At 37.0% G+C, this 16,270-nt stretch overlaps 1 protein-coding gene across 2 annotated transcripts in view; it reads left to right on the top strand.

Moving 5' to 3' along the window:
* Positions 1-16,270, top strand: part of NUDCD1 (NudC domain containing 1) — a 55,132-nt gene that overhangs the window by 3,330 nt on the left and 35,532 nt on the right. For both annotated transcript variants that reach the window (XM_045861409.1, XM_045861410.1), the window contains one exon: positions 6,545-6,699. In XM_045861409.1, coding sequence (XP_045717365.1) covers positions 6,545-6,699 — 155 coding nt within the window. The remainder of the gene's footprint in view (positions 1-6,544; positions 6,700-16,270) is intronic.

Here is a 16,270-nt window from a genome sequence, read left to right as displayed (position 1 = left end):
GATGACACTCTAACCCAGGATTGTCAAACTCATTTTCATGGGGGGCCACATCAGCCTTGAGGTTGCCTTCAAAGGGCCAAAATAATTTTAGGACTGTATAAATGCAACTACTCCTTAACTGTACGGAGTTGAAATTACATTTGGCTCTTTGAAGGCAACTGCAAGGCTGATGTGGACCCCCGTGAAAATGAGTTTGACACCCTGCTCTAACCAGCTGAGCTACCTGTCCAGGGCTAGTCCCTTGTCTTAAATGATGTTATTGTAAAATTCCCTATGCTATATAAACAGTACGTGTTACTTTTTCCTTTACTTAAAAGAACTAAACAAAAAAAACTTTTTTAACAAATTGTAATTGCCCTTTGACTCAGCAATTCCATTTCTGGGCATGTTTTTACAGATGTTTCTTCCCTATAGTTTTTATTTAGAAAATATCTTTGTACATATTTATTTTCCCCCTATATTTCATTTGGCTAATTCATACTCCATTTTTCTTCTTGATTTATGTGTTACTTTCTTAGGAGGTTACTTCCTTGACTACCTAGTTAGAGTCTGCACTATAGACTGTATAATTACATAGTACCTGGCACCTCATAGACTTGATGGCACTTGGTAGCTTTCCGAGTCTTTTCTATGCCAAAATGGTAAGTTCTGTGTTGATGAGTCCTGTGTCCGTCTTTTTGTTCATCTCATCTTTTTCAGTACTTTATCTCAAGAGCTGGAGCATGCCTGATGAACAATAGATTATTTTTATATTAGACCATTAAACAGCTTTATTGAGCTATGACTGACAAACGCCACATATTTAAGTGTGTAGTCTGGCAAATTTTGACATATGTATGCACTCATGAAGTCATCACCACGATCAAGATATTAAACTTAGCTATCTTTTCCCAAAATTCCATGTGCCCTTCTGTAACCAGTCCTCTGTTCCTTCCCGTACCCCCTTCCTAAGCAACTGCTGATGTGTTTTCTGTTCCTATGTTAGTGTTTTGCATTTGCTAGATTTTTATATTCGTGGAATTACATAGTGTGTATTCTTTTTTGTCTGTTGTCTTTTACTCAGCATAGATACTTTGAGTTCATTCGTGCTGTGCTGAGAGAGGGGTATTGAAGTCTCGGACTATAATTGTAGATTTTTCTCATTTTCCTGCACATCTGTCAGTTTTTGCTTCTTGTATTTTGAAGCTCTGTTACGTTGTATAAACATTGATTATTGTGTCCTCTTGATAAATTGACCCCTTTATCATTATGAAGTAGCCTTCTTGACCCATGGTGATAGTCTTTGCTCTGAAATCTGTCTGATCTTCACATAGCAGCCTCAGCTAGGTTTTGATTAATGTTGGCACTGTGTGTGTGTGTATGTGTGTGTGTGTACACATATATATTTTTTCCATCCTTTTATTCTCTTTGTATCTTAGTATTTAACATGCATTTCTTTATTGGCAGAAATAGCTGGGTCTTGCTTTGTTATTGAGTCTAACAGTATCTTTTAATTCAATTGCTTATATTTAATATGATTATTGATTTTGTTACATTTGGGTCTTTTATCTTGCTACTGGTATTCTGTTTGTCCCATCTAGTCTTTGGGAAAATGGAATTTTCCCACTGTTCTGTCTTCTTTTGGATTGAATATTTTTTTATATTGGAATATTTTTCCTTCGAGAATTCTAGTTGCCCGTTTTTAGATTGCTGGAAGCTGGTCCCAGTGCATCAGTGTCATTTTCATTTTTTTCCCCTGTTCCTTTCCCCCTCTTGTTTTATTTTTGGTAATTTCTATTTTCATGCCTTCAGTTTCACTAACCTTTTTTTCTCAATGTCTGATGTGTCATTAGTCCCATCCAGTGTGTTTTCATTTTAGTATCGTAGTTTCCATCTCTGGAAGCTCGAGTTAAATCATTTTTACATCTTTCATGTCTGTGTCATTGGGATCACGTGGAATACACTTTATTTAACAACTGCTTTGATGTTCTGTTCTGCTAATTATAACTTTGTGTCAGTTATGTGTTGAATTTCTGTTGATCTTTTCATTATGGATTTTGTTTTCTTTACCTTTATGCCTGGTAATATTTGACTGGTTGTCAGAAATTGTGAATTTTACCTTGTTGGCTGCAGAATACACTTGTTTATAAATCTTGAACTTTGTTCTGGGGTGCACTTGAGTTACTTGGAAACAGATTAATTGGGTGCTGCTTGTGTGATTTGTCAGGCTGGTCTGGAGCCATTCTCAGTCTGGGGCTAACTACTCCCCGTGATGAGACAAGACTGTTCTGGGTAGTCTGCCCGTTACCCTGTGAGTTCCAAGTTTGTTCCAGTCTGTGTGGTGGCAGCAGTCACAGCTCGCTCCCAGCCTTGTGCCCCAGACGGTTCCCTCGAATCCTTTCCTATCACACGGTTCTTTCCCACGGTCCTGGCCTGGAGTAGCTTCCTCAAACATGTGCCATTACTGGGAAGAGACCCTCTGGACGCCTCTCTCTGTGTGGCTCTGTTCTCGGGTACTCTGTCTGGTGAACCATAGCTGCTTTGGTCGTCTCCAGAAGTTGACTCAGTTTCCACAACAGAGGGAGTCTCTCAGGTTCAGCCTCACTTTCCCTCGTTGTGCTGCAGCCTGGAAACTCTTCCAAGGCAGCTGTCGGCTGGGGCAGAGGTAGGGATCACTGTCCTTTGATGCCTGTTGTTTAGTGTCTTAAAAACTGTTGTTTCAAGTAATTTTGTCTGATTTGTTTAATTTTTATCTTTTTGGATCTCTCTGATGGAAAGATATTATTCCATTATTTTACCTTGAAAATAGGCAGGCTACTATTATTCTATCTTGGCTGCAAGAAAAATTGTCCAGTGTCTACTTTCAAGTGAAAAAATGATTTCTGTAGAATAGTAAAGTACAAACAAGATTGAAAGGAGTTAGTAAGGATAATGAGAAAATGGGATAGAGGCACTTTTTAAAGAAGTTTGAGAAGTACGGGGTAGGGGAGAGTTATGCTTTGAGTGCAGGGCCGAAAGGAGGAAACGTTTTTCATTTGCTGGCTTTGCAAAAGGGGAGGTTTCCAACATACTTAAGTGGAGGGGAAGGGACCAGCAGAGAGGAGATAGCTGCCAGGGGAAGGGTCTGGAAGGTGGAGGAGAGAAGGGAATCGTGAACACCTGTGTGAGAATTAGCCTCGGAAGGGAGAAGAGGAACAGGGAAATCAGCACTTCTTATGTGACATGTAGCAAATACTTTATAGGTGTGGTGGTTAAGTTTGTCAACAATTTCGTAGGACAAGTACTATTAACCTTTATTACAGGTGAGACAGGGTAGAAAGGTTAGGTGACTTAACCAGGCTTCTCATCAGCAGGAAGGCTGTACGTAAAGCTCACACTGTCTCTGATGTTTTTTGTAGTCTCTCTGGACTGTTTCTCCAGGGCAGGGAGCCTGAACGCTGGGCAGGGAGCATGAACGCTGGTGAAGGTTAAGGCTATCAGAGTGAAGGGAGAGGAGAGCCATGTAACCATTGTGTTTATGTAGACTTTACTATAAAATTCCTGTCTCCTTTTATGGAGGAAAACATAGGGGGAAAAGGCCGGTGAATGTGTTAATGTGCAGAAGCATTGCATAACCTAGTTTAGTGAGAGCAGTGCCCCTCATTCCAGCCTGTCTGATTCCCTGTCTTGCTTCAGAACTTGTAATACAAACTTGTACTCTACTTTTTTACATCTTTATACACAAATAACAAGTTCAGTAACTAAGGGGAAAGAAGGCTTAAGTCATTGGGTACAATTAGAAAATACATGGTCTAAGAAGTGACCTTTGTTAATGTTTTAATATTCTTTGCCTCTACCCCCTATTTGAAAAAAAAATACTAAGCTTACATAAGTATTAGATTGAATCATATTTAGGTGGTGTCGAAAGAGTTTGGAGTATTGGCAGTTTCCCATGGTTCAGCATAGTAGTATATTATGGAGAAGAAGCAGTAATTCATCTGTTGTTAGCATTATTTATGGGGCTCCTGTCTGTTTTATTACCAGTGTTTGCTTAGTACAGGGTGCCAGGCCCATAGTAGTCATTCCGTAAATGACTTGTGAATGAACAACTAGGTTTGTGAGGTTACGTGCATAAGTTTTGTAAGGAGTTGCGGTAAAGATGAGGGGAGATTCCCTTTGTACTAGGCTCTCACTCAGTTTTGTTTTGTTTTTCTCTTTAAAGACTAAGAGAGAAGGGTTTTTCAGCAAAGCTCTTTTATTTCCAATGCAAGATAATTTTAAATAATAAAATATTTACTATAGCGGCATCTTAGCTCTCTGTTAGAGACGTTCCTCTTCAACTGTTCCAGAGATCCCAGCGGAGACTGGAGGCTGCCCCCCCAGCCCAGAGGGAGGAGGCTCTGTACACAGCTCTGCCTGCCCCTCCTCTGCAGCACTGCTCTGCTCCAGTCTGTTGCTCTGCCCGCCCTGTTACACTCCAGATGAATAACATGGCGTTTTTCTTTCCCATGGGGGGCCAGAGGCAGTGTGTCTCTCTGCATTAACAGGACAATCATGAAGAAAATGTATTTGTCCTCATGTTGCTAGTGTTACTCTTTGGGCCATTCTGGGACTGTGCACATTTCCTGCAGTATCGAGTTTCATCCACACAGTGGTGCTAGAAAACCAAGAATTGCTGTTTGTTCCCCTCCTAATCAGGAATAGGTATTTCTAATTGTCCTTTATAAAATAGACACTAACTGGAGTTATATAGCAACAGTTTCCTCAGCCTCTGTCAAATCTGTAAAGTTATAGCGATCCTGCTTCTGAAACACCTCTACACTGCATCGTCCTCGACCCAGATGACTGCAGTGGCCCTCTGATGGGTCTTCCTGGAGGTACCCTGCTTTACTCTGGTGTGTTTTCCATATCGTACTTAAAAGGGATCCTTCTGCAAATTTGAGTCTGGATGTCATTCTCCTGCTTAAAACATTCTTACTGCATTGAGTTTATCAACAAATGTAAATAAAGACAAGGCCTGTCTTGATTCAGCTCCTGCCAAGTTCTTTGACTTTATTCATCGCTGTCTCTCCTTGTACAGTTCTATAGCTCTGTTATTTCAGCCAGTTTGGTTGTCTCTTAGGTCTTTGAAAACAAGTTTTTCCCCCTACTTTTGCCTGCTTTTCCTTCTGCCTGTGATAAGTAGGTGTGTGTGCATGCATGTGTCTAAGTATACTTCTTAAGTTAACTCTACCTTACCCTCTGTAACTTGGGTCAGATTTCTGAAAGCTTTTGTTAATCTCAAGGAGATTAGCCGCCATTGTCATATGTTCTTGTGGTACCCAGTAATTTTTCTTAATAACATTTAATCATATATTTACTTATGAGAGTATTTGATTAAAGTCCATTTTCCCAATCATAAGTGTTAAGGAGATACTAGATTCTATGCCCTTTGCTCGTCATTGTATCATTGGTGCCTATTAAAATATTTCTTGAATAAGTGAATGAATGGATATAAGTCAGCCAGGGCTCATAGTAGGTAATAGAGGTAGGAGCAGGTGAGTATTCTGGAATAAAACTTCCAATAAGGATATAGTAAGGTGAGTTTTATATTAAGGTAAGGTACTGGCACAGGTCAGTCAGTTTACATGTTTCCTGCTGGAGCAGAGGTGAACCAGAGGTCACGGGCAGCTCCGAAGTGGAAGGGAATTCTCTGTATGGAAGGAAGGAGGAGTGTGAGGCAGAGATCACATTTGGCAGATTGAAAGTTATGGGAGCAGCCAAGAGAGTAGATCTTAAAAGTTCTCATTACAAGAAAAAATTGTAACTATGTGAGGTAATGGATGTGTTAAGGAAACTTACTGTAGTAATCATTTTGTAATATGTACGTATATCAAATCATTATGTTGTTCACCTTAAACTTATACAATGTTATGTGCCGATTATATCTCAGTAAAGCTGGAGAAAAGTAAATTGAAACTATGGAAGCAGCTAATGCTCCAGTTGAAAAGCTCTATTTAAGTAGGAAACCTAGTTTCTTTTCCAGGTTTAATAATGTTTTGCTCTGTACCCTTGGAAAAACTGTAGTATAACTTTGGAGAAGTCACTATTGGTGTTTACATTTATTTCCATAATTGTGTAATGTGATAACAAAAACACTACTTCTTAGTGTGTGGTAAAAATTAAAGAGATATTAAAGAAAAAGCATTTTTAAAAGTATAAAAACATTTTATGAAGTAGACTTAATATTTGCCCAGGAGACAGGAAAGCCTTTAATTTTAGAATTTCTCTGTTCTTTTTATTCACAATTACAAGGAAGAGGTTCCTAAAAGAAAGGGTTATGGCATGAGAAGCCCTGTTTCCTGTGGCCTCCTTATTCTAAGTCCCCTGAGGGCAGGGACCCTGTCCGCCCCACTCACTGCTTATCCCCTGCACGGAGTTCCTGGTGGGTGCCCAGAAGTTGGTTTGGAATGAATTACGTAGTGAACTGGCCTGAAGGCCCTGTGATTAGCATTCGGTGACTTCTTGGCCGTATAACCATTGTGCAGAAAGGAACAGCCTGTGACAAAACTCTGTGATGTGTGTGTTTATTTTTCTTATATTTCAGCTGTAGCAGAAGTAAAACTTCGAGATGATCAATACACACTGGAGCACATGCATGCTTTTGGAATGTATAATTACTTACACTGTGATTCGTGGTATCAAGACAGTGTCTACTATGTTGATAATCTTGGAAGAATTATGAATTTAACAGTGATGCTGGTAAGGAAAAAAATATACTACTAGGATTTTCTTACAAATTTGATCTTTAATTTTCACTTTGAATCTGATATCCAGGGAAGTAATGTACACATACCTTTAGTACAGGGAATCCTATCATCAGTCTGTGTAAGGCTCCATTTGTTTAATTCAGTTTCAGTTTTTCCCTTTGATCCTATTCCTCCATTTATTTATCCCCCTTCAATCCCACCAGTGGACAGCTGCTCTGATGAGTTCATCAGTATTGATGTAACTGTTCATTTCTTTTTTTTTTTTTAATTTTTTTTATGTGACATGTTATCCCTAACTATGATAGGGGATCTATTTTTCCTTTTAGCTAATTTTTGCTCTGTATATTTTTAACATTGCTAATTGGCTACACTTAAGATTGTTTTGTTTGCTATGAATTGGTCCTTTTAGTATTGTGAAATGTCCTTTATTTTTAGGCTCTGGAAATAATTTTGTCTTGAAATCTCATACCAATATAGTCATGTTGGCTTTTTAAAAAATTAGTATTTATCTTTTTTTTATCCCCTTAATTTCAGTTTATCAGTGTTCTTATTTTTAAAGTGTATCTCTTTTAAAGAACATTTAGTAGGGTCTTGTTTTTTATCCAGTCTGCAAATCTCTGTCCTTGAAGTAGAAAGCTTAGTATATTTACATTTAATGTAATTACTGATACGGTTGGGTTTATATTACGGTCTTTTCAGTTTGTTTCATCTGTTCTTTGTTCTTTGTGTCTCTCTTCCCACCTTTGGATGAATCAAGACTTTATTTAAAAAATTAAAATTTCATTTAATTTTCTCTTTTGCCTTTTCATCTAAACCTGTTTGTATTACCATTATTTTTAATGTTTATTGTAGAAATTAATATTATTTATCTTTAATTTATCATAGACTGCCTCTAATTAATGTTACTGCATTTAAAAAAGTATAAATCTTAAAATAATATTTCTTTTACTTCCCTTATCACCTTTGAGTTATTTTTGTCACGTATTTTGCTTCATCATATGTAGTAAGCTCCATAATACACTGTTAGTATATTTGCTTTAAACAGTCAGTGGTCAGTTCATAGCTCCCTAATTATTCTCTGCTTTCTAGCCATCCTCTGCATTGCATCTACAGAATGATCTAAACTGCTTCTCTGTTCTTATCACCCCTCACTTAAATTCCTTTAATATTTTCTTTATGATAAAACCCACACTTTTTTCCTTTAAATTTTTTTTCAGCCTGGTGGTTTCCTCTTTATTGATGTGAAAATCCACCCTTTTTAATATGTAATTTTAGAATATACAGTGTGTTCATGTGATTTAAAAAACAAGGAACTTAAAAGGTCTTTCTGACCTCACCTTTTATCTCTCCTGTGTTCAAGACCTGTATTTCCTCTGCATCTTTTGTTTGTTAGTTTCTGATCTGTTCTTGTCTACACGGTTTGTTTTTATGTGTCTGTTTTTTATTTGTTTCCAATAAGTGTAGGCACAAACTGTCATATATTGTTAACATACAAACTCTCCTTGGTGTATGAAGTTTATAAGGCCTTTCCCTCCAACTTAAGACTTTTACCACGCTCTGGTCGTGCTGCTGTCCTGCAGTGCCTGCGATATGCAGTTCCTGTGACCTGTGGCCTCTAGCCCTTTTCCCATGTGATTAACTGTACCTGGGACATTCTCCCTCAGTTCTGTCAGGCTGCTGCCCTGTCTGCACTTAAAGTCCCAGCTAATCATTTCATCCAGGAAGCTTGACCTGATTGATCCCTTTGCTCCCTAGGAACAATTAAACCATTGGCTCTTACATCTACATGGACTGTGAATTTGCTCTAGGCCAGGGATTAGCAGGATTTTTGTGCACAAGGCCAGATAATAAATCTTTTAGGGTTTGTGGGCCAAATAGTCTTATGTCACAACTGCTTGATTTTGCTATAGTGTGAAAGCATTAATACATAGTATGCAAATGAATTAGTGTGGTTGCATTCCAATAAAACTTTATTTACCAAAACAGACAATAGGCCACATTTCACTTGTGGACTGTATAGTTGGTGACCCTTGGTATAGCCTGTGGGTCTTTCTTACATTTCTGTAATTCTAGCACCCAGCAGAGGTGTTGGCCAGTATGTTTGTTGAATGGATAACAGCTATTTCGAGTTTGTTCTTACTCTTTGGAGTTGGCTTTGCATTCTTGATAGGATCTTCCTCTTATTATCAAGGTGCACGTATGAGTCTTTGGTTTGTTGAGATAAATCATCTTACTGAATTAGAAATATTTATATTTCTTCAACAAACATTTATTGAATGGTACTATGTGCTTAGTAGCTACACATACATATAAATTGATAATGTTTAGCAGTGGAGGTAGGGATCAGATGCAGAAGTAGTGTGGAGAAGGAAAGTTTAGTAGTGTGTTTGGCTGGAAGGGGCAGAGCTAGGGCCACAGTTCAGAGCCAGAAGCTTGGTTTTATCAGTTCACCCATTAACAGTTGCAATTTGGGATGCTAATTCTAACTTAAATCACAAGATTTAAAATGGGAAATCTGGAATGAAAGTTTAATGATTGCATTTGAAATACTACAGATAAGCAGTGTGGGCTGGTCAGTATATTTGTCTTCTTCTGTTGGAAAGATTACATAGGAAATCAAATACAAATGACTCTTGAACAACTTGGGTGTTAGGGACACAACCCCCTTGTGGTTGAAAATTCACATGTAACTTCTGACTCCCCGAGAACTTGGTTATCCCTTAGTATGCACAGGCGTTGTTGGATCCAGGACTCCCCCGCACCCCGCAGACACCAAAACCCATAGATGCTCAAGTACCCTATATAAAATGGCACAGACTGATGTGTACAGTTGGCCCTCCACTTTCATAGACTACCACGCTGATCGAAAACAGTGCAGGGATCTATTGAAAACGTCCACATATAAGTGGACTCGAGCAGTTCAAATGTGTTGTTCAAGGGTCAAATGTGCTCTAGTTTTATTAGGATAGCTAATCCGATGTAAAGACTAAGGTGTCTTTGATTCCTTTTCTAACCTATTCTCTAACTTCTATGGATACCTTAGAGTAACTCGTAATAGTTCCTTATTTAGTTTAGCCTGCCTTTGCCTGTCAGTGGACTCAATTGTGACACTTTATACACATACACTCTATATGCACTATATACTTGGGATACATACAAGCCAAATGCCCCATAACATGCATGTGTGTTATGTTGTGCATACATGGTCATACATAGCCACACTCTGGCTGTGCATAGTTTACATTTTTAAAAAAGATTTTATGTCTTTACTTTTAGAGAGAGAGAAGCTTGATGGGTGGTAGATAGATACATCAATTGGGTGCCTCATCCTCAACTGGGAACCTGGCCCACAGCCCACACATGTGCCTTGACTAGGAACCGAAACAATGGGGAAGTGAACCAGTGACCTTCTCGTTCCCGGGCAGGGCCCAGTCCACTGAGCCACACCAGCCAGGGCATAGTTTGCATTTTACTCTATCATTTAAAGTTAAGGGCTTTTATGTTTTTAAAATTCTGTTGTGTTTTGTTTGTCTAGGAAGACAAATCTAAAATCTCAAAATTCTCTAAGAATATTGACTTTTATAAGTCTAATTCAGTTCATATATAGTATATTATACATATATACATATATAGTATTCACTCAACATTCAAAATATTTATTACATGCCTGCTTATATATTATGTGTTGCTCTAGGCACTGGCAATGCTGCAGTGTACACAATAAAGTCCCTTCCATGTTATTAATTTGTGGTAGAATTTGAACTGCTTCCTTCCATCTCTTCCCCAGTTTGAATTTGACATTGAAATGACAACCTCTTTAGATACATGTTCATACATGTTCAAAGCAATCTATGCTTTTCCATGTATATAATGCACATTTAAATTTGTTCAGCTTCTGATAAAATTAAAAGATTTTTGAAAAATTTTCAGTAGTTAGCAATAAGGAAACTATAATTTAGAATGAATGACTTCGGGGAAAGTTTCTGCAAGTCGCCTTCCTTCCTAGTTCTGAATTATGTTCATACCTAAACTCTTTTCGCCCTTCATGTGTATTCTCTGTTTAGCAGTTGAATTATAGAATCCGTGATTTATTTAGTCGGAAGGACATAATGTCATTCTAAAAAGTAGTTTATTAGATCCTCTATGTAAAAGACTGACCGTGTATTTTTTTTTCCAACTGGTAAGTGACACGTGTGTTTGAGTGAGGGTCCCCTACCCTGAATGTTCGTTTTGTGTCACCTCTTGGGCTGGTGGTGTCCCTGCAGAGGGGTCTTTTGGTTTCTTGCCTCAGAGGTGTAAGACCCAATCCTGGCTTTCCAGGATCCGAGTAAAAGAAAAGATTTTGTGGTCTTTCAGTCTTTCAATATGTGGGAATTCATGAAATCCCTTATTTTCTTTAAGCAGTGTTCTTGACCTTTGTTGCTTAGTTAGCTGGGCCTGCTGGCCAGATTCTGCCTGGTTTAAACTTTTAATAGAAAAAAATCTCAACTTTTTTGCTAGCCTGGGAAATTTGAATTGATTTTGGAAGAATTGGTTTTGTGTCTTTTTTTTTTCACCCCAAAACATGGTATGTCCTATTTATTTACATCATCTTTTCTGTCCTTTAGTAGGATTTTTAGTTCTCCCTTATGCTCATTTCATTAAATTTATTCTTAAGTATTTTATAGTTTCTTCATCTGTTAGTAGAATACAGCTTTTCTGTATTTTCTGGGTGCTTATTGACTATTATAAACAGCCACCTTATTTCATAATTCAGTAATTTTTTTACCTATTCCCATTTAGGTTTTCACAATACACAATTATATCATCAGTAAAAGGAAATGGTTTTATCTCTCCTTTTCCAGTGTTTATGAAAATGGAGATAACAATCCCGTGTCGTTTCATTTTTATCTTATTGCTGTTAGTAGATAGAAGGTTGAGATAGTGTGGAATGATAATGGGGTGTGCGTCCCTGTTCAGTACGTGATTTTAATTGTAATGGATTTTAAATTTTACTTAGGAAAATACTGCAGGTTTTGATAAAAAGCTTTTATTGTTTTAATGTTTCCTTCATTTTCATTTAATATTTTGTGTTAAGAGTGGCTGCTGAATTTTATCACGTGCCTTTCCAGCACTCACCTTCAGTTAATGACTGTGTGCTCTTCAGTTTGTCAGTGTAGTGATTTAGATCGATAACATTGTTAAATTCCTTAGTTTCCTAGAATAAACCTTTATTGATAAGAGTATATTATTATTTGGATACATTGTTAGAGTCTGTTACCTGACATTTTACTTAAGAATATTTGTATTTATTTTCACAAGTTATAGTAGTGTTTTGTTTTGTTTCGTTTTGTTTTGTTTTCTATTTTGCTGGCTTCCTTAAATGAGTTGGAGAGCTTTCTAGCACTGGGATAGTATAAAACTGAAAAGATACATTTTCTATATTTAAAAGATTATTTTTGGATCTCTTGTATATCCTGTTGTCCTTTTCCGTGGTAGTTCTCCCATCACCTACCCAATTTATCCTATAGTTATTGGTTTGGTCATATTGTGTCTTCGGTAACTTTTTTTTTTTGCTAGGGAAAATCATCCATTTCCTCTTAGTTTTCAAATTTGTTCCTGTAAAGTTGCATGTATTATGCTCTTAGGATTGTCTTTTTTCCCTCCCCCAATTTTTCTGTAATCAAACTTTAGAAGGTATTATTATTACTTGATTTTTAAAGAACCACATTTGGGTTGTTTTAGTTTTCTGTTTAATTCAGTGTATCTTTGTTTTTTACACTGTATTGCATATCAGGATCACTGGGAGTAACTGATCAAAACAAGAGCTAATTTCAGGTTATTGTTTCCATAGGTTTTGGTTCAGTTCGTCAGGGTTGGTCACGGTCTGGGGAGGTGCATTTTATGAAGCACTTCAGATGATTTTGCTTGTATTTTATTAGTCATCAAGTTTTGAGAAACTTGCACCTGTGATACAGAAGCATACCACACTTATTTCTTATTTTTCTGATCAGCAACAAAGGATATCTACCTGCTCTTTGAAGTTCTGTGTAGGGGACAGGTGGAGAGTATTGAACATTGAACTAACTATACATTGGCTTTTTTAATAGCAAAAAACAGTTGTAACATCCATTTTATTGTCTGATTTTTTGTTTTGTTTTGTCTTGTTTTTGAGTCAAAGACACATATGCTCAAGTTCCAAAGAGGCTGTTTTCCTGTGGCCCGTGTACAAATGCCCACCTGTTTACATCTAGGCAAAACATCATTGTGGTTGAAATGATGGCTGTAAGGGCCCAAGAAAGGAAGTTCACAGAGTGTTTGTATTTTGTCAGGAGCCAGCAGGTGGCGGCATTTCAACACAGATTTATAGAGGCATTTTACTTTCCAAGTCAGTTAAATTTGTGGATTTCAATTTTAGAGTAGTATCAATTGGGAGGGAATATACTCAAGAAGTAGGAAATGCCCAGGAAAGCAAAAAACAAGTATGTTTAAAATTTAGTTTTTATCATTTTATTAAGGTATTACAGCTTATTTTAAAGTAATCTGTTCACTTTCTTAATATTTAGGAAGGTAAGTCTGTCATTGCTTTTTTCCCACTAACCTGAAAAACTAGTTTCTGCTACTAAGACCAGTGTCATCTTGTGCTGTGTCTTCAAATTCCACCTAAAGATCCAGGTAGAGTTACTGGGTTCCATTTGTGAGCATCTTTTGTGACAGGTCACAACCACTTGTTAGTCCAGCTCAAATGTTTACCAGTATCAGTGTGTTCATCTCTAGCCCTGAATCTCAGCGTATTTTCTGTGGGTGAGTTTATTAATATGGGGCCATTTATTTTCCTCATTAAAGAAAAAAATAAAAGGAGGAGTAAGTTCTTGGAACTGCCTGCTTAATGCATTCTTGAAAGTTTTATGTTACATAGAGACATTACTCAGACAATAATTAATTAAAAACACCTTTTCTTAAAGCTTTAGCAAAAAAAAAAGGAAAAAGGAAGATATTTTTAAAGTTAAAAGTTATTAGTGCTGAAAGCCTTTCCCCAGAAAAAGATCACTTCCTTTTAAAAGGGCAACATTTTAAATGTCAGTGTCTAGTAATACTAGTAAATGGTATTCTTATTTAATTTTGATCATTTTTTAAACTTAAATAATACTTCAAGATTTACAGAAGAAAAGATTTTATTGCATATAGTCCATTTAAAAATTAAAATCTACCCTTTGAGAAATAGATTTCTCAAACAGATTTCTCAGATAGAAAGGGTTATTGAGTAATCCTTTCTATAAATGTTAGAAAAACGTTTTGTAAGTTCAGAACTTGTCTCCTAGTAGATGAAATTAAGAACCCCCTAAACTCCTGTTTAGAGATTGTTTTCAGAAATATATAGTTTATGCATTAACACTTTGTTTATAGTGTTATTTATATACAGTGTGTAGATCATTTTTATCATGTTGTATTGACTTAGAAATCTAATTAAAATACTGCAGTATAACATATTAGTGTGAAGAAAAACTGAATATAGTGGCTGTGTTCAGAGCGAGGGACTTTGGAGGGGGTGTTCTGGAAAGGCAGGGAGCTCTGGGTGTCGTTCGTTTGGGACGGGCAGGAAGGAGGCGGCTGCAGACAGTGTGGAGCTCAGGAAGGTCATCAACCTGTGGCATGGGGCGGATTTAAATGTGGGCCCTGTCATTTCTAGGAGTACGGTCCCAGGCATCTTACTTAATCTCTTTGAAACCGAACTCTTTATCTTTTTAAAATGGGGGTAATAATTTCAACTTCATATGGTTTGGTAATAATTAAATAAGATGGTAAAAAGTCAAAGCATTTATTATTTAATACCATGCTTTTGCATAATAGTCATTCAGTAAGTGTTTCATTTATCAGTGAAATTTTAATACTTTTTGCAATTCAGCCGTGAAATGATTTTCAACAACCTTGAACGTAGTTACATTAACAATTTTTTGTCCAGAAGAAAATGATCAGGTGGTACCAGGACATTATAGATGCCAATTACATAAAGTGTTATTATGAGAACACTTGGTAAAATTGTCAGTGGAGGTTATTAAAAAATAATTCAATACTCTTAAGTTTTACAGAAGAAAATATTTTATTGTGTACGGTCCACTTAAAAATTAAGATGTACACTTTGAGAAATAGATTTTAAAAATCAGGAATATTCAGGTTGCTTTCACTTAAACTATCGCTTGACTTAAGGGATATACTTTATGTTTTCTTTTGCATTTTAATTTAATTAATTTGGCTTCACATTTACATTCCTGAATATTGTAATCATTCTGTTGGACATTGCACTAATTTATCTGGTAGACTTCTTAGGCATGTGTAACCTTGTATTTAAAACAAAATGGCTTAAAATAACCTTTCTAATTATGTATAAAATGAAGAATAGTAGCTTGACAATTTTGGCCCTGCGTTCTTCCAGACAAGGGTTCCCTAGGTTAGGTGCAGTGAAGGGCATGCGTGGAGATCCCTACCAAGTTTTATTTTAAACAACTGTTTTGAGGAAAAGTCTCATTTTATTTATTGGCATCTTTAAATTATGTATATGACACATAAATTGCTCAGTGGGAAAAGTAGTCCAGTGATGTTATTTGAAGCAAAAAGGGAAAATTCTCCCTTAACCTCATTATTCTCTACCACCAGTTTCAATCCAATCTTCATTTTTTCTTCTGCTGGTAAACATTGTTAATAGACCAACACCCTACTCTGTACTGTCAAATCACAGCATTTGTTTATTTTAACACATTTGGGTTTGTGCTGTACATATCCTGCATCTGCTTCTTTCCGTTATTATCTCGGAGACCTTTTTATGTCAGTATATAAATCCACTTGGGTATACTTAACACTCATTTGGATTTATTATTTTTTGCCTGAAAGGAGAATGCACACTCTGGGGAACCACAGAGGGTCTCAGTAAGAGGATGTTAGAAAGGACTTATTATAAGATTGGGCTTTAAAAAATTTTTAGTTGATATTAAGAGTGAGAGAAGAAAGGGGAGAGGGAAGGAGGGGAGTTGGAGAGAGAGAGAGGGAGAGATTTTCTTGCTGTTTCACTTACCTGTGCATTCACTGGTTGATTCTCGGATGTGCCCTGAACAGGGATGGAACTCACAACCTTAGCAAATTGGGTGACTTACCACCCAATTGAGTTACTCAGCCAGGGCTAGTTTGGGCTTGTATATTAGGTGATTTGAGATGAGGATTGGTCATTCTAAAAACTTTATGCCACCTCAGAAAACTAAAAATGGAACTACCTTTTGACCTGGCAGTTCTACTACTGGGATTACACCCTAAGAATCCTGAAACACCAAAAGAACCTATTCACCCCAATGTTCATAGCAGCACAATTTACAATAGCCAAGTTTTAGAAGCAACCTAAGTGCCCATCAGTATATAAATGGACAAAAAATCTATGGTACATTTACACAATGGAATACTATACAACAGAAAGAAAGAACAAGCTCCTTTCTTTGTGACAGCATGGATGGAACTGGAGAGCATTATGCTAATGAAATAAGCCAGGTGGAGAGGGACAAATATCATATGATTTCACCTTTGAGTGGAACCTAGTC

Source organism: Phyllostomus hastatus, unplaced genomic scaffold (genome assembly GCF_019186645.2).
Source record: "Phyllostomus hastatus isolate PE091 unplaced genomic scaffold, TTU_PhHast_1.1 phas_scaffold_21, whole genome shotgun sequence".
In the NCBI taxonomy this organism is placed as follows: domain Eukaryota; kingdom Metazoa; phylum Chordata; class Mammalia; order Chiroptera; family Phyllostomidae; genus Phyllostomus; species Phyllostomus hastatus.
This window is presented reverse-complemented; position numbering and strand designations above follow the sequence as displayed.